This window comes from Neopelma chrysocephalum, unplaced genomic scaffold, assembly GCF_003984885.1.
Source record: "Neopelma chrysocephalum unplaced genomic scaffold, ASM398488v2 Primary Assembly neopelma1_143, whole genome shotgun sequence".
NCBI lineage: Eukaryota > Metazoa > Chordata > Aves > Passeriformes > Pipridae > Neopelma > Neopelma chrysocephalum.
Genome location: NW_020897805.1, coordinates 6,202,998 through 6,222,597, shown reverse-complemented (window position 1 = coordinate 6,222,597; position 19,600 = coordinate 6,202,998). Strand labels below are relative to the sequence as shown.

The window sequence follows — 19,600 nt, the reverse complement described above, 5'->3', positions numbered from 1 at the left end:
GTCTGTTTTGTTTTCTATACACATGTAACTCCCATTACTGTCAGTGGAAATTATGTATGCACATCAGTAGCAAACCAGACTGCAGGATATTTAGCTCTCTAAGGTATCCATGTCCTTGTTACAGTCATGTTTCAGGAGAAAAGCCAACAAATATATTTGGAATTCTGCCTTTAAACAAACACCATATTACAACAGGCACAAGCACTGCCTGATTCTTCCAAATGGAGGCAATACCCAAGAGAGAATCCTACTTAAACCAACAAAAGAGTGGATTAGCAGCATTTGTCTTTTCCCACCATTCCCACAATGTGGCAGTGTCTTACATGATGAAATTAATAACAAATATCTCTGTAAGAGAAACAAATAAAACAAGTTTTTTCAATAACCTGTATACTGAAATACTTAAAAAAATTACGGCAATGCTTGGGAACAGCAAGCAAGAAGACTGTAACATTTAGTTACTAGAACTAAGAGTACTTTTCCATTCACAGACCACAAACAGCTTTTACAACATTGGATCTCTATCACTATAAATTGGAGGAGGAAATAATGGGTGAAGTGGAAGAAATCTGGCCAAGAACTGAAATGACAAGGAAACCATTTTTCCTAACTCCTCATCTGACATTTTGTCCTCTGTAGCCTGTCAAGCACTCCTTGACAAGCCAGTGTGCTGACCTCTCAGAAGCCAGGATCCCACGAGATCATGAAGGTTATTCTTTTCCACATAAAGAATCCTGATATACAAAAGCTCTGACAATAACCTGTTCATTCAACTTGTTATTATTTTGCAAAGTATGAACAAACCTCCCTTCAGATATCTAGTTTTCTTTCCAAGGCATTTATATTCACATATTCACTTCAATATTCCTCTTCTTCTGAGGCTGAGTAAAAAACGCACATTAGCAGTGGCATATTCATCACTGTATGCCTTAAAGTCAGAGGAAAGCACTTGATTTCCAGTAAGAGCATGTATTTTCATTCCATCAGTAATCATCTCACTGCAATGTTTTCCCTAAACCACACTTAATGTTTTTATTAAGAAATTAAATCTAATCATGAATGCAGGGATATGAACTACAGTCTTTGGACAGAGACACTTGTCCTGCCAGGCTACACACCAGCAGACTGTAAAAGCAATTATGGTTTCTAAAACTCTGTGTTTCTTCAATGAACTTACTGCTCTCTCTGTGCCAAATGAAATTCTGACAGGGTCTCAAAACCAACACAAAAGGTGAAATGAAACTTAATGAGAGTTTTGCAGCTGAAATCCACAAAGCTTGATCCTATCCAAAGTTATTTCTCTTCTGTCACAGAAGGAAAACTCATAATAGACCTTAAGCTCCCTTTGAACACCTCTGTTTGAAAAAACAGACCCATATTAGCAGTGTATTAGCAGTCACAAATGCTAGTCTAGACATTACAGCTACAGCCCCCTCCTTTAATCCTCACTGGCTCGTATGTATCTGCATGCACTAGGCTGTGTTCATCCACATGGTTTTCTCTTGGTAATTTGGATATCTCAAGGACCCTGGCCTGAAAATTGCTCTATAAATATCCAGTGCATCAGTTTTACTTATAAAAGTGATTAATTGAATACTCTAAGCTGTTACTACCTTGAGTAGGAAATAAAATGTCACTCAGCAAGCCATAAATCATGAAAGCTGCCATAAAACCGCCTGAACTGTATTGCAAGTCAGTATCATGTGAGCGTATTATCTGGAAAAAAAGGTATATCCTTGCAACAAAATTATACCAACTACTTGTTTCATTAAACAGCTATAAACTTTTCAGACAATAGCTTTGTGAAAAATATCCTTCCCTGATTTATCACAGATAATAAGCTTGTGGATGCAAACGTTCAGGTACTTTTAAATTGTTTAATTTTTTTTTTTTCTTAAGGGTGTGAGTCATAGGAATTGGTCCAAGCCCTCTGAAGGCAGCAGTGCTTGTCAATGTTTGGACAAAACTTAAACTCTTTTTGGTAGATGGCTATCTTATTTCCTACTCATTCATTTATTTATTTTGCCCCCTTAATCATTTAGCACACTGACATCAAAGAACTGCTTGATTCTCAAGTATCATACTGACTTTGTAAGGAATAAATGAAATAAATTAAGCCATTTGGTAAAATTTACTTGTAATGGAAATACATCTATCATAACAAGATTAAATTTATCAAGCACATTGTCGATTAGCTTGTAAAGAAATACTGGAAAATAAAAGCAGCCTTGCTGGCACATTGTATTGTCTTCCATAAGGTGTTTGCTAAACAGTGTAGCTATATTGTGATAATGGCTTTCACTGTAAGTCTGTTTCTCTCATCAGTGTTGTTTTCTCTACTTTCAATAAATCTCTTTCACATGTGGTAGCAAAGGAAGACAGAACACTTTAATAAGACAACTCCTACTCTGCTTTACAATGACGGTGGAAGGATGGCATTGAATATTTCCTTTATTTTTCTTCAACAGACCTTGTATAGAGACATATATATAGCATGTTAAAATGTACATCAACAATTTAACACACTACCACACTTCTCCTGTTTTCACAGTAGGAATGGTACACAACAATCATTAACACAGCCTGTGATACATGGATCTAGCAGTTTTCTAATAAATCAAATGGCCTCATGAAGAAAGGTATCTTAAGTTGCATTGTTCTCAGGAAATTAAAAATGCTTTGTGGTACATGACACATTTCGAGAGTTGTGAATAATCATAGTTCCAACAAAACCAATCTACTTCATAATTTTTATAGTGTTTTTGAATGCCATACCTAAATGCTGCCTAAACAAATTATTTCTATACTCAAAGATTAAGAGTGGCTGTAACAGAAGAATCTGGTCTTTTCCCCCTGTCTCCAAACAGAGCCTCTCAGAACAGAGAGCTGTCTTTAAATTTGTCTTGGACCAAGTGTTTCCTAAGGTTTTGGGAGTGTTTAAAAAGGGAGTTGCCCCTGTCTCAAACCAGTCCATGTTTCCCCTTCAGCAAACAGTCTGATCCTGAATTTTCATGGTTTTTGCTCAAGGTCTTACAAGATGCCTTGCTCCAGAAGAACACAGTAAATGAAGATATAATGCTCTTGATTTAGCAGGAATGTTTTCTTGACCCCAACACTCACACACACACACACACACACACATCTGCAGTAAAAAATGTCATTTCTTTGAAACAGTTAATAACAGCAGCAACAATCTGGCTGTCAAACACAACAACGTGATTTTGTGTACCAGAAACAACCCAGGTGATGAACAGAGAAGTATGGATGGAACTGCCACTGAAGTGAGCTAGATACCATTTGTTTCTGAAAAAAGTAACTCTCTGAAATATCTTTCTATAGCTTGTTATTACATTAGATTTTTCTTGTTCCTTTGCTGCAGCTGTCTTTAACAAGAAAATTTTTAAAAAGCAAACACAGGTGTTTACTCAAGGATCAATTCACCTGCTGTTCCTGTGCTCCACCTGCCCCTGTCACCTCACTACCTGATCCAGCCATACAGCTGGGATGACTCATCTCTGCATGAGTACATTTTTAAATGATCTATTTTCAGGGGTTTGGTTCTGCAAAAGGAGAAGGAAGGATAAAGACCTTTCTTTAATACCACATAATTTATCTACTTTGCATCTCTCTTTTACCTTTTTGAAGCAGTAAAAGCACAGCGGTTGAATCCTCCAGGATTCTGAATGCCAGGCTAATGTGCAATTCACCCCTTCGTAATGAAAGGCATTATAATTCAAGGGCATCTGCATCATCCTCCACCAGATAACAATTTACTGAAGCAGCGAAAAGGGAAGAGCTTTCCAAGTTTGTTGCAAAATTTCAGATCCGTGTTTGAATGCAGTTGATGGATTTCCAGAAGCAGAGTGGAGTGCTCTGCTTTGAATTAGCCATTATCTTTTACATCCCTCCATGTTTCCTGTCATCACAAAAGAAGATGAGTTACCCTTTAACTTACTGTAGAATAATCTCTGACTACCAGCAAAGGGGTAGTTAATGCTATTGGCAAGGATGATTTAGGAGACAATTTCAAAGTTCAGCTAACTATAAAAACAGAAGTCATACTAAAACAGCCTCATTCATTCTGCATACCAAGTGTGAGGGAAGCAGGGCTGAATACTACAACTGCTGGGAGATGTGACAGTACAATGTGAAACGGCTCTTTCTCCCTTTCTCACTTGACAAACGTATCCAGCTTTGCTGACAAGAATAGATGTTCATCAACTGCTGCTAAACTATAATATATTAAGTATGACATCAGTGCCCAGACCAGATCTGACAGGCCCAAGTGTACAAAGGGGAAATCCTTACCTTACAGATCCAGCAGACTAATCCCTACTTTACAAATTTTATTTGAACAAACCAAGTAACCTGACAGCTGCAGACAGGCCAGATAAACCCTTAATATTCTGAAGAAGGCTTGATTCTAAACTTATTTTTGAACATATTTTTAAGTCTCCTATAATAAAAATGTCCATTGTTTCAGAAAGTTACTTTACAGTCTTCTTCTCTGCCTTAAGAATAGCAGCAAACGCCCTCAAGGCATTTGACAGTCAGAGGCTTTTGTTTGCTTTGACTTTTTTCTTTGACTGGTTTGTTATTTTTACACACATATATATGTATAATTGAGAAAAGAGAGGAAAGAAAAAAGAGGACTAGCTGTGTATTCAAAATTGTTTAACAAAAATTTTGTTATGGAATATTGTCACCCACAAGAGAGGTTCCTGCATTTTGTATGTCTCTCAATCCTCCTGCTCTTTTTAGGACAACATGCATGTTTATCATCGAGGCCTTAATTGCAAGCACTACTGAAACAGTTATTTAATATAGCTTCTCAGATCTTTACTGTGGCTGACAGTCCATCAGAGGCCCACAGTTCAGCAACCAGTGATCAAAACCTAACCTATTTTCCCATGGATACTGAGCTGCTGGAGGCACAATACAGCGACACTGACATGGAGACAAAGACCACCAGCATCTGTCAAACATGTACTGAACTAAACCATAGTTTGAGAACTCTCTCCAGAGAGAGTAAAACCAAATACACTTGCACATATTTATCTGTGTACTTGACAATAAATTGACTCTTGATTTTATAATGAGAAACACGAACTCCTGAAAATGGAAAGCACCTGTAATGCACCTGGTTCTCCACCAGCATTTGCAAAATAACAGGATCATATTTAGCAAGATAAAAATCAGCAAAACAGTCCATGTGGCCTATTTAATTTCTAGTATACTTATTTTACGTGAACCTCCCACTTCATATATCACCATGTAATATCTTGTTATTAAAAACCAGCAGTAGATACTTAAAATAGAGAGCCCCTGCAAAATTTGTGTGATATTCTAGATGATCTTTGACTAAGACTTTGGTGTTAATGTCTCATTGAAATAAATGGAAAAACCCCTCCCTTTTACTGCTTTTATTCCAAAGTAATTTACAAACTCTGGAAATTGTCACCAAATTTGTCTTTCATTACTTCATGTTGGGAAAAGTTACCATGGCAGAAGGAATGAAAACTAGTCTCAATGTGCTCTCCAGAAGCAAGTATAGCATCTTTAAAAGAAACAAGCCCACTATTCATAATAGCGGCAGTTTTGTTCTTGTTTTAATTATTTTACAGTCCACAGGTTACCTGAAAACTAGGTGAAAAAAATCAGTCTTCATTAGGTGATGCTAGAAAAGACTATGACCCCTTTAAACACACTAGTGAACCATTATATGAAAATCTTGCCCGTTCTGCTTTTGATAGTACTTCTGCAGTGACAGTTTCCTGATTTTCCCTAAGCTTCAGTCTGTTTTCCCTCATCCAGTATAATTGACATTAGGAACAGAAAAGAAACTAGCATTTTAACACCCACTTTGCTGGAATTTCTCCAGGCAAGTAAGACAGGCACAGAAGCTGGAGCGTAGTAACTGAATTAGTTTCGTTGTGGGTTTTTTTTATATTTTATTTTTAAGTTATTCTTTCATTGACAACTTTTTTGTTAAGCTCATTCTTTCTAAGCAGGGTTTTATTTTGGAACTCTGGTCAACCCTAGATACATGTGGGCTTTTAACAAAAAAAGGTGCAGGCAGGCCTTTGCACAAAAAACTTCAGTGTTGTTACCAGTTTAGGCAATATATTCCCTGATACAGGGATACATCTACACCTATTATCTAGTGATATCTAAGACCAGTCATAATTAAAGCTGCTAGAAAGGTGTCTCTCATGAAAAGGGAAAGATGAGGTGTTCTGGAGGTGTTCTGCAGTTTCTCCAAATCACCTCTGTGACAATAATGCTCCTTCTTATCTTTTTAATGAATGTAAAAAGAGTTAAGGTTTTCATTCTATTGCAAGACCGACTGGACTCACAAGCTATTCAAAAGTTAAATGTGGAAAAAAATCCAAACAAAACATTCCTCCCAGACCAAATCACATGTCTAAACAATCACAGATGCTGTGACAGTGTCTGCACTCTCTATCAGGACATTTGGAAAGGTAATCACGTAGCCCACTGCAATTTCATTTTCAATGGCAGTTCCACACATTTGTAGGTTTCTGTCCAAATGCCAGAAAAGGTGACAAGGTAACAATTCTGCTTCAAATCAAGACTAACTAGATTGAATTCAGTCCTTGGAAAGAAGGAATAATAGTCTCTCTTCATAGTGATTTCCTGCCTTTTTCTTGCATTCAGAATGGGATACAACCTATTGTTATGCCACGCTGGTACAGAGAGGGTAAACAAATATCTCCTCAGAATGGGGAACAGGATAACATTATAGAATTGCACCATATTCCCCCAGAGTTTTATTTTATAAAACACCTTATCCTCGGTTCCTTCCATGAGACCAATGCTGCCAACCAACACAGGTTGAGTAGCTCATGCCCCAAGCCCTATTTTAAGTTAAGCACATTTAAACATAAACACTTAAATGGAAAATGCGAAACTACAGTGAATGCGTTACTGCAGTGGAAAATGCTAACTGTGAAACAATGGAAATAAACAAGCTGCAGGTCTTCAAAGATTAAAATCTAACAAAGCATTTCATTGATAAAATGAGGAGATCTTAGCAGCAGAAGACAAGGACAGATAAACGGGCCTGGCAATTGCAATTTAGGATTCAGAGTGGATAATAATGACAAGTAGAGTTATAATCCCAGTGCTGATTTTTTTCATGATCTTTCTGCTATCATTAAATTCTCATTTAATAAGAACAGCCTACCAAAGCATAAATCCAGTTTAACTCTTAAGAAAATGGATCATCAAATCCTGTGTCTACTTCAACAAACATCATCTCTCCAAGGCACTTCCCTTTTTGTCTGAAGAAAACAGCACTCTTAATTCTTCTGGGTGACAAGGTTAGGCCATATGTACATAGATTTTTCAAGGCCCTAATTGGAAATGCCAGTGTGAGGTCCCCAGCTCATTGCCTGGGATTTGAGAATGCTGATCATGGTATTAGAACTCCATTTTTGAGAAGACAAAGACCACCACATATCAAATACATCCCTGGGGATATTCTGAAAACCAGAAACTCCAAAAGCTCATCTTGATATCAAAGGCATCTAACTCCTGCCTATTCAGCTGTTGATGATTAACAATGTAAGTATTTTGCTATCAACTCTCAAATTACATTAACTGCAGACACAAGTTATCATATTCTCTTAAGGAGCCCTGATTGATCAGATACCAGGCATTAACTTCAGCAGATATACAAAAGCTGCATTTGTCCTATTTCTTATACCTTAAGCACAAAACTGTAAGATGAAGTCAAAAGTTTCCAAGAGAAGTCATCCAATCCATCCACGGTAGGATCAATTATACATAACCAATACAATAAATTAATACATTGCTGTCCCACCCATTCTTAAGATCCTCTCAAGTAACAGAAATTCCACAGTGACTTCAGACAAGAGATTACTGCAGCTGCTTCCTACCAAAATGCTTTCCTTATATCGTTTATCATGTCTCGTGTCATTTCCACAATTACATCCATCTTTATAATATTTCTGCATAAACTGAAAAGTTTGATCTCTGTTCTCTGTGAATAAATATTGCCAATAATTTCTATTTTTCTTCAAAACCAGCATTTCCAAAGTTCTTGTTATTTCCCTTTGCATTCCAAGAAGTATGAAGGCCAAAATGCACCATTCAAAACTGGATACTCCAGGTATCACCAGGAAATAAAATACTGTGCCAGGTGGATTTTCAGTGTGACTCTGGGTAGTAATTCTTACATTATCACCATCACCAAGGATTACCAATGGAAGGAGAAAAAAATCGTTTGCCATAAGGATTCTTTAGGAATAGAACATTTTATAAATTAAGTCCTTATTACCAGTCTCCTTATTATTCTGACATGTGTAACTACTATATTGAAGCTAAACTGAGTTTGTACTTACCAATTTAAATACTTAAATAACCTACATTTCCTGTATTGTCTCCCAGAAGTTGTGTTGTGGACAAACATATTCTAAAAAGCCAACGTAGAGACTAATACAGATTCTTCTAATTTGCTTTCTAATTGTCAGTTATGTAGGATGGCTAACCCAAAAGGGCCTGTGCAAAGACAGAGGACACAATGTTTTCCAAAAAGGGAAAAATTGACACCTAACTGCACAATCCCAGGAGACAAGGCTTAATAAATTATTGGAAAAGTTATAAAAACACAAAAAAAATAGTCTTTTGCAGCCAGATTAAAAAAAAAAAAAGAAGGGCAAGGGGGGTAGGGGAGCACAAAAAAAGGCAAGAAGTAAAACCTTGGGCTTGCCATTGTTACTTATTTTCTTAAGCTATTTACTGCCCTTAAATTTTTGGTCCAATTTTCATTTCAAATTTTATTAGACTAAAACCTAAGAAAATAAACAGTTAAACCAAGACCTTTTTCCCAACAACAGGTTCACTTAAATTCCTCAATAGTATAAGGGAAAATAATTTTATAAATGTTTCTGGTTTTTACAGGGCTTTTATAAGGTGATCTATCGCAGTATCTTAAGATATCCTGCTTGTTGCCGGATCTACAGAAGCTAAGTTTTAAATGTTTGGGTTTTTTTCCCTCTCCTTTTCTAAGTACAAAAAAAATCTGGAAAATGTATGCTATAAACTCTCTCACTAGCCAAAAAGTCCTTAGCAAAGCAACTTAGGACAACTTTTCTGATCTTCCCAAAGGCAAAAGTTTACCAAAGCAATAAAATTGTTTAAAATGCTTTCTCATCCAGAGCACGTCAGCAATGCTGAATTGAAATGTGCAATAAAATTTATATTACAGCCATATTGTTTCTTCTTCATTACTTCAAAACGTGTATGTTCAAACCCAAAATTTAAACATTCCCATTGCTTTTTTTTTTCTTTTCATAATTGAAACTGGGATGAGCCATTGTACAGAAATCATCTTCCTCCTTTTTATTTCATTGACATCCACAGGCTCAGCTAGAGAAAGCTCTATCCAGAATTGCTGAAAAGCAGTAACAGACAATCGTAATTCTTTTATATTTGCTTCTCTTTCCAAAGACACTTTGACTATCAAAATAAACAGGGTACCTAGTATATAACTCATGGTTCAAAAGCAGCACAAGTGAGCCACCAGAAACCATTGCCAAATATCTAGAGTTCACAGAAACCACAGTCGTATAGAAAGCTTTAAGGACATCCTACCTGGTCTAACTCAGGGAAGTTAGACTATTAAAAAAGCTACCCATTAAAACTATCCAGTTAAATAAATCATTCTCTCTATATATGTACACACACAACTTTGTTCAAGCTGTCAGTGAAACGTGTACCTTAGTCACATAGAGGAAGCAGTCAGGAACATTGTACCTAAATCTTGGGTGACAAGGGAGGACAAAGGTATTCAAATCAGCTCTAAACAAACCAGCCTTGATATTGTAAACTAAGACAATACAGAGTTCTATGCAAGCTAACCTCACCTACATGCCTGAGTAGTAGCACATGCAGCTCCAAAACTAGGTGAGTCTTTGTATTTTGCACACAGCAAAAGAAGTTTGAGATGTTTATTCTGACTTGTCATATGTTAGTCACACAACAGGGAAACCTGCACCTCAGAGCCATGCCAATTGTTAGACTGGGCACACACCAGGAAAGGGGAACCTGACATCAAATGGTAGCAAAGAGACATTTGGCACTTGAGTTAAACTGCCAGAGTTTTAACTTTGGGAACTGCTGTGCAATTCTTTACAGGGCTTTGATGCAGCAGTCTCAGTCTAAAGCATTTTGCTGATACAGGATAAACCTAAACATATGCTTAAGCACTTCAGAGATGGGAGAAAGCTCCGTTAAAATGCTTTACAAAATTACGTTTTCATACTGGAGGTGCCAAAGCAGCACTTTTCTGTTATTAATAATCAGCATTGGATACTTTCTCCAAAGGTCCTTTCAAAACATCCCAATCATCACAGTGCAACTTCACATAACATTCAATGCCCTCTACCGAAATCCACTCCCATTCCCTTACTCCCCACTTGAATTTTTGGTATTTTTTTCCTAGAAAATAGACTTCTTTTCCTAATAAAATCAAAACTTTAAGCCTTTCCCTGATGAGAGTTTTTTGAATCTCTTTCTTCCCCCTCCCTATTATTTAGATTTCATGAACAGCACTCTTTTGACTTACAGTCTTGCACAAAACAATCTGGCAATATGTGTTCATATGATTTCCCAGTGCCTCTTTTTATTCTATGTAAAAGAAAGTCTGATTGCTGCTCTAGAGTACATACACATTTCAAACCCTTTGCTACTCTGAGATGACTGACTGTCATAAACCTATGTATTAATCATTCTATACTGGGTATTCCCATCCAAATAGACATAATTCATTTATTTATTTCTTTTAAATCAGCTTTTTAAAGCCATAGACTGTTATGGGCTAAATTTCAGGAAACCATAGCTTTTCTTTGACTTTATGTTCCATTTTATTTGTACTAATCTAAACTATTACCCTCCTTCTTGACCAAGCAGGAATACTGGCTGTCAGTACCTTCCCCTCAAATGCACAGCAGCAACACAAAGAGCTACTTTCAATATGAGAGGTAATTTTTGAGCAACACAGTGGCATGGAGTTGAGAAGATAACCTAGTGAATCCAATCCATTCTCACCAACATCTTGTGAACCATTGATATTTCTTACATCCTTATTTCTCTTTGCACAGAAATACTTTTTGAAGTCCACACTAGATATTGCAATATGGAAGGCAAACTTACCAACAAATGCCAAAAACCTCCAGAAGCCAACCAGTGCAGAACTATCACCTCTTAAGGGAGTCAAGGGGAGCTGCTCTGCACCATCTGTGTTAGGGGCAAGTCTGAAAGTATCAGCTCTTGATGTAAGAATGGTAAAGACCTATCCACGATTATGCATCTACATTTTGCAATACCAATTTTGTGTCCTCAAGCCACTGGGAGGATTTAAGTCTCATCTCCAAGCCACTTTTGGAATGGCACTGATAGGACTACTGGATGCTTGTTCTAATTCAGTGGCAAAATTAGTCTTTAAGGGGCTTCAGAGATATGTGAAATTCTTGCCTACTGATGTCAATACGAGTTTTGCCATTTCACATGTGAAAAGAACAGATAATGGAATTGCCCATATCAGAAAACCTGGTGTCTCTGAATTAGGAGAAAAACCTAGATTTAATTTTATTATCTGAGATTGAAATTTGTCTCACTTACAAGAAAGCCATAATGGACACTAAAGAAAAAAAAACAACCACCCATTACAGCAACACAAGCAACTTTGTTATATCAGTTAAATATATTGTTTAATTAGTTTTCTAAAGGCATACACTGAAAAGCCATTAGACAGCCATTAGGAGTCATATATCCATTTTCTTTTTACAATCACCTGATTTACAATCAGCCAGATTTCTAAAGTAATTCAGTCAAACAACATTTTTGGCAGTGTTACCCCAGCAAATTTTCCAATTCCCTTTTTTTGACTGCAATCACACTAATTTTTCCTTAAGCTCTAAAGCGCTGATGATCATCTTCGCTTCAGCAGATTTACGTAGCATCTCATAGGTAAAAATGTGCCTGGTATGTTTATGGTCTCATTTCAAGATCTAGAAATCTGAAACTATTCATCTACTTCTATGAAGTAACCTTTAACAAACCCAGTTTTGTGTTTTCCTCATGTAGGGAAAAAAGGGATCACTTCAGATACTTTTTAAAAAAGGTGAACTCCCAAAGGAGCAAAATACCTCTGGCTATTCACACTTCAGCTGACTTATTGTTTTATTAACAAAAACTTTCTCAATAACCTTATTAACTAGCAACATAGCAACATGAAAATTTGTCAAAAGGCTCAAATGACTTTGCCAAAACATTGTGGAATAGACCAATATCACTGATGAAAGACAAGATCACATTGTAAAAATAAAGCCTCTGAATAGATTTTATTCTGCAGCTTCTCTGATGCTGGTTTTCATTGATGCATTATCGCTCTAGAGATTCTGTAAAGTTTCCCAGTGTGTTTTCCCCACTTTGCGTCAGCTCCAGTACGCCCCAGTTTGGAATTATGTGTTAGTCAATCAACAATGCATATGATCCTCAAAGGAGAAAGTTTTTGGTGGCAGTACTTTAGAGAAAACTGAGAGTGTGAGACAATTAGCAAATCTGTAACACAGCTGTTAACTGAACTTGAATCCTGATCTAACCAAACTAATATGCAAACCTCAAATCTATCCTTCTCCCACAGAAATTGCTGTGTTTATCCTTGCAATGCTTCAGTCGCTTGCTTTCCAAAATGTAATACAGTTTTTTAAAAAATCATCTGGAGAATAAACAATTCTGAAGTTTCTTTAGAATATTTTGGTGAATTTTTAAGCTTTGCTTCTGCCAAACCAAACAAAAGTGGAAAGTAAGAGCTAAGAACAGACTGTAGCATGAGCGTGCCTCAGTCCTGAAAGAGGATGATCTTAACATCCACCTCTCTCACATAGGGAACCACCACCTGTGTTCAGGTAAGCTTTGCAACCTTACTATTACTAATACAAACACACCCATTTTGTTGATTTTGTTACAGGCTATTTGTTACATTTCAAAACCAGGAGGCAATTGCCAGTCCATCACCAGCTGGCACAACTTACAGTTCTGCCAGAAAGCTGAAGGATGCCAATGTCTGGATAAAGCAAACCCTCTCCTCACCGCAGACAGGCTCTAAATGACCTTTACACATCAAGGCTCTCCAAAAAACACTAGGCTTCTGCAGTACGGATTTTTCCAACGCAGGGCATATTTGTATTTGCTACTTTGCATTATGGACAAGAGAGCATTGTGGAGGAGCAGGACCAGCAGTGCCAAGCATGGAAGTACAGCAACAAGACAATAAATCCTTTCCTTCCTTTCAGGTGCCAAACTGAGGGGAACAGGACAAAATGAAAATTAACAAAATACATGTGCTCTCACCAGTCATATCTGTCGCTTCAGTAAAAGAAAAAACATGTAAGACTATAAAATGACATGCAGATGGAAAACTGAAGGTGGACACACTACTGAACATGAATCTCGCATTCAGGTGCAGAACCCACACTGCTATACAAACTGACTGCTTATGTTAATGCTACAAGAAATCTTGTCTGCTAATCAAAGCCTAACAAATGAGTTTTAAGCATTAAAATGATGGGGTTTTGTAATCTTCATATTCATTTCCTTTATACTATCTTTATGATAGTAACAAAACTCTTGAACGAAGCCAAAGACCAAGACTCCAACAAACTGATTGGCAGAATTAATCACACCAATACCACATATTGCCCTGACTCATACCCTCAGAAGGGAGCACATAACAATGACAAGGGAACTAAATATAACACAAATATGGATCCTATTAGCATGAGTTAGAAAAAAACAACAAAGTAAATTACATTCTGTGAAATGCAAAATGCTGGAGGTTGTGAACTTCAGTGCAAAACTTAATTTGTGAAGGAACTGGAAGGTGAAGGACCCGGAAATGGGAATACAATGAGGAGAGACACTAAGTTTAGAGGGCCACAAAGGGTCCAGGCACCTTCCCTGGTAGTTCACAGGAGCACTGGGATGAACCCTGCAGTCAGTCCTGTGAGAGTGAAGCAGCAGTTTTACGGTCCAATGCAGGCAGCAGCAGGGTGGCCAGACAGAGGGCAAGTGCCACCAGTGGGCTGTGAGGTGCCTGGGGAAGAGCCAGCAGGTAAGATGTTGAACATCTGGGCAAAGAAAAGTAACAAAGCAGGAAGGAACCAAAGCACTGAAACTGATACTTTGTTTTCTATCAAAAGGAGCGGCGAGGTCTGAAATTTTCTCATAACCATTCGATCCTCCCCAAATAAGACATGTATCTAATGAAGAGCCTCTCATATTTCTTCACAGATTCCCTTTGACCTTACTCCACACTCAGGGTTATAATAAAACAGAAGCAAAATCCTGATCATATATTGTCTGACCAGAGCACTGCCAAAAAAATAGGCACACAAATTTGTGTCTGTCTTAGCCCAGTCCCTGGCTCAAGACAATGGTCTGTGCTCCACCATTTGATCTGATCAGCATTGCTTTGATCTGAAGGTATGAGTACACAGGAGATTTCTTTATTTTTTTGGGGGAAGGAAGAATTGCATAGGTGTTCTCCTAGAAAAAGCATCCATTTACTATCATGAAAAACAAATATTACACAAAATATCTAGACTTTGGGGAGAAGAATGTTAATATTTGCACAGTTGGTCTGTCCTTGATCTGGACACATGAGTTAAGCCAGGACTTGCTGTAAATTGTAACTGGTCAAAATAAAACATTAACAGTAACCCTGGCAGCATGGAAACATACTGTAAGAATCGATTCCAAACAGATCCAAATTCATTCTAAATGCATATTAGAACCAATACATTCATCAGTAGTTTCATATCACAGTCAATAAAACAGAGAAAAAGTTGAATAATCTGTATTCAAAAGCACACTTGTTGAAGTAGGATCCCTAATATATTTTCATGTAGAAGCAGCTTTCCCATCCAATTTTACAAAATAGGCAAAGCATAATGCTTACAAACTTTATTTTATTCACTGAAAACAAATTATCTCTTCAAAAGTATTCCTTTTAATAACAAAAATTACTTTCCAGATGAGAAAATCCTACCAAGCTTTTTCCACAGGCACTCTTTTTTACATTTAACTGAACAAGGTCCTCCTCTGATATCAATGAGCTTTCAGAAATGAATCAGAACTCCAGCACCAGAAAGCCATGCAGCACGATGTGCAAGTAAACACCCTGAAGCCCTACAACTGATAGGATGTGAAACTTTTGAAAAATACATGTACACATTCCATAACAAAATCCTGAATTTCTTTTAATTGATATTGATGAAAGAGACAGAAGCCTTAATTTGAGAGGAAACATTCCTTTTGTTTTTGCTACTTCTAGGCTGCTGCATGTTAATACCAGTGCCTGCAGGAGACTTTTGGTGCAAAAGCAGCAAGGCTACACTTTTCTGCTTCAGAACAAATGCTCCAGTGTGCTTTTTGAAGCCCAGCAATACAAAATAACCAAATCTAATCCTTTCAACTAACAGTACGCTCACTAGATTGGCTACTCCAGCTTACTTAGTAAAATGCCTTTGGGTTTGTTGTGAGCACATGTTTTAAGAACTACGGCACCTTTAAGCTTTCCAAAATCCCACGTTTAGATAAACCAAAGATGTACCAACAACAGGTGAGTGCAAGGGTATCACTGCATGTTAACTTTGGGTGGGAATCCTCTATGATGAGGTCTTGCCCAGGTGAGAGAGATTCCTTCACAACAGCTGGCAAAAGCACGACACAGTTACCATTGAAGTATCTCTGCCTTTCCCCTAGGATGGAGCCCACTGGAGTTTCACTGCATTCCTCCACCTATGAGGGGATTGCATCATCACTCCTAAGATAGCTCTGCTTCTAACCTGAAACTCCACGAATGCAGGGATTTTGCTGGTACCTCCAAGACACAATGCCTCATCTTACCCCTGTTGTCAACTCAGCTTTTATTACATAAAATAGGAATTAGTGTCACACATCTAAACAGTGTGAAACAGCGCTTCTCCACCAACAGACGCCCATATAACATTGCTAATATGTTAGACTTCTGGAAATAACTGAATACAATTACACTAAAGTGTGAGCATAGATATACACAACTTTTCTTCCCCATAGTTTTAGTAAAAATTAAGTCAAAGCTGAGAGCATAAACAAAATATTTGCAATTATAAGTATAAGCAAGTGGTATATAAAAAAAGTCTATTTGGCAGCCTTCCCTACTCATATAAATTAACTCCTATAATATTCCTCCAAACTATGGACAGATCTAAGAGTTAACAATTTATGGTCACATTTATTAATAAAAAGTCTTTAAAACTATTTCCAACTGCTGAGGTCTGATACTTAGAAAGGTTTAGATATCTATATTGAGTGGGGAGAACACATAGAGAAGAAAATAGTTTTTCCCCTTGAGAGTTTCAGAGTGTAGTTCATATAAAGCTATACAACTAAAAGTAAAATCAAATCATAGTGCAACTGAAAGGGAAATGATGAAAAAAACCCAAACCCCAAAACTTACAAGAAAGCAGCTTCAGAGTTCCAAACACCAGTTAATTAAGTATCTACAATAATCTGGGCTATCACAGCATGAACTGGAGTAAGCTCATCTGTCCAACTTAAACAGAAAACGCTGAAAATCATCTTCAAGCAAATGCATGTGAATCATTTTGGCTAATGAAAACATACCCCTCCAGCTGAAGAACCTGCGTAAATTACATTTCTCCTAATTCTGCCAAAAACATTAAAGGAAATGGATTTGCTGAAGATAAAAGCAAAGTAGGCATGATAGATCATCCATTAGCAATACAAGTACGGCTAATTCTTCTTGACAGTGAAATGTCTTGGGATACAACCCATTTTATTTTTTTACTAAGTGTTTAGATGCAGTACATCCTACACATTTTATCACCAGATATCCTAGATTTCAGTACCAATGAGTTTTTACGAAGATCAGGCCTTAACAATAATGTACTAGGAAGAGAAGGAATACGGGCAACTTGAAGTATTTTAGCATACTAAAGGAAAAAATGAAATTAAAAAATGAAACAAAATAATGAAATAAAATAGCAGCTTTATAATCTTTGAAAGTTACAGAAAGAAGTTTAAAATGGTGTGAACCAATACAATTCTTCTGAAAATAACAAGAAGGAATAAATCACACGCTTATGGGATATCACAAAGACAGAATTAATAGGGCACTCTGCCCACTGTTAAATCAACTAGTGAACTACGGGACTGGTTTGGGCTTTGCTTTTTTTCATAAAAGCATTTTTGGTGTGCAAGGTTACACTACATTCTCTACTATACAACAACTTTGATTTATTCATGTAAATGTCAGAAATCCATCAGCAAACAAAGCCATATGGAAGAAAAAGAGATATAATGGATTTGCTGTTTGCTTTAGAAACTTGACATCTGTGGATAGCATCATCTAAGTTACAACTCAGTAACTTTTCATATTCTGGTCATTTTCATTTACCAATCCGAAACGCATTTTATCTGATCATACAAAAAGCTCTGAGAGGAGGAAAACAGAAAAGGAGTAATGTTTTAAAAACTTAAAATAGGAATACACTTTAATATTCTTCCCTTTCACATCATAAATTCAAAGAAAAAGAAAACTCACATCTGTTCTAACTTAGCGCTTAAGAAAAGAAGAAAACGTATTAGGATTATTTATATCTTGTCTGTATTTTGGGAAAGATCTTCGGAGCCGGACCCAGGCGCTGGTGACACCCATCACCCAAGCTCCGCGAAGTTCCCGTGAGGCCGGGCTCGGCGGTACTTACCCCCGCAGAGGAGGAGGGCGCCCGCCGTGCGCCCCGCCGAGAGCATCTTCCCCCGCGCCGTGGCTGCTGCGGCCCCGCCTCGGCGCTCGGGCAGCACCAGCCGGGCTGCGGACGGACCCGCCGGTTCTCAGTCGGGCTGGCCCATGGCCCAGGGCGGCGGCAGCGAGCCGCGATGGGAGCACCGAGCCGGGCAGGGACTGGACGGGACGACCCGCGCCGGGATGCCTGTCCGCCGGTCTTTCCCTCGGTCCTCCTGGGTCCGGTGCCGCCCCGCCGCCACCGGCCGGGAAAAAGCGCCTCGTCCTCTCAGTGGTGCCGGCGCCTCTCGGGCTCTGCGGGGAGAAGCGAAGTCACCAACGAAGCCCCGATGGCTGCTCCGCGCCCGCCGCCGAGCCCCCCGCGCTGACCGGGCAGCGGCACCGCCCGGCCCCAGCCAGCCCCCGGCCCTCCTCCCCGGGCCGCCCCGCACTTGCCGCCCCGCCCGGCGGGCGGCCCCCGCCCCGCCCCGCCCGCGGAGCCCCCGCGGAGCCGGCCCCGCCCCGAGCATCCCCGCGGGCAAGGTGCGGGGGCCGGGCGGCAGCGGCACCGCCGGATCCCGGTGCGCGTCCCAGTGCCCCGGCCCCGCGCGGAGGGAGCGGGACGCGGGCGGGAGGAGCAGGAGGCGGCGGCTGGAGGGGGAGGAAGGCGGGAGAGCCGCGCAAACACACCAGGTGCGAGACAAAGCGGGGACAGGCGCTGCGGCACCAGGATGTGCCCGAGTGGCCGCCTCCCCTCTCAGCCCCAAACACATTAAACGTGTTGAATAATTAATCCTTGGGAGAGGAGACAATTTTTGCTTGATGGTAGGAGGATGCTGTAAAAGATGTGCGCTACCTGGCAAGCAACCAAAGTAACCCGGAACGCACGCGTCTCGCTGAGCGGCGAAACGCCACTTTCAAACCGCAGGCGGGAGGGGAAAAGAAAAAAAAAATCTAACCAAGCCAAAGCAGAAATGCGCTTTAACAGGTCGGGATCGCCGAGAAAAGCACTCCGAAAAAGCCGCCGCTCGCAAACACCGCCCAGAGCACTCGCTGCGCCGCTGCCGGAGCAGCCTCCGCCCGGCGAACCCTCCGCAGCGCCGAGCCTGCCCCTCGCCCGGCCACGGCCCCGCTGCCGCAGCCGCGCAGCACCCGCGGGGAGCCCGGGACGGGGCGGGCACAGCCCTGCAACGCCCGCCGGCACCGCGCCCGCGCAGGCTCCGGAGGGGACACGGCGACTCCCGCCTGGAGAAAACCCTGCCCCTCTCCTCTCAGGGCATCTTCAACCTGCTGGGGAAATGTTTTTTCTACCCCTCTCCCCAAAGCTGATGCTGCCTCCACACAGCTGCGCTGCTCCAGAGATCTGGGCGTCAGGATTCAGACACAGACACAGATCAGCAGCTACAGCGCTGATGTTCCCCAGCCTTCACACTCTGAAACGCCCAAGCAAGAGCAAGGAGACACACACAGTAGATTGATACTCAGTGCCATTGCACCGAGCAAGAATTGCTATAGATTATTTAAATACAAACCAAATAGGAAATTCTCTCTCTAGACTTGTAAGGACTCTGCTTACAATACCCAGCATTGTAAGAGGCAAAGTACAAGAAACTACCCTACCGAACTGGTAAAAGATCTAGCCTATTTCAACTTTTCTGTTAGATCTCCATCAAGCATTCCCATGGTCATCATAAGGCTTGGGAAAACAATAAGCCAAGTCCAAGCACCTGGAAGGGTAATAATGAATTTGAGATGAACATTAAT

General features: G+C 39.7%; 1 protein-coding gene across 2 annotated transcripts in view; it reads right to left on the bottom strand.

The window, feature by feature from the left end:
- The window catches only part of RET (ret proto-oncogene), an 80,092-nt gene extending 61,464 nt beyond the window's left edge, over positions 1-18,628 (bottom strand). Inside the window, exons 1-2 of one of the 2 annotated variants that reach the window (XM_027700152.1) lie at positions 18,527-18,628; positions 17,820-18,151 (exon numbers count right to left, since the gene is read on the bottom strand). In XM_027700152.1, coding sequence (XP_027555953.1) covers positions 17,820-17,865 — 46 coding nt within the window. In that variant the 5' untranslated portion in view covers positions 17,866-18,151; positions 18,527-18,628. Of the gene's footprint in view, positions 1-17,819; positions 18,174-18,526 lie in introns of those variants that run through there. The other variant, XM_027700153.1, reaches the window with a different exon arrangement.
- Positions 18,629-19,600: the final 972 nt, after the last annotated feature.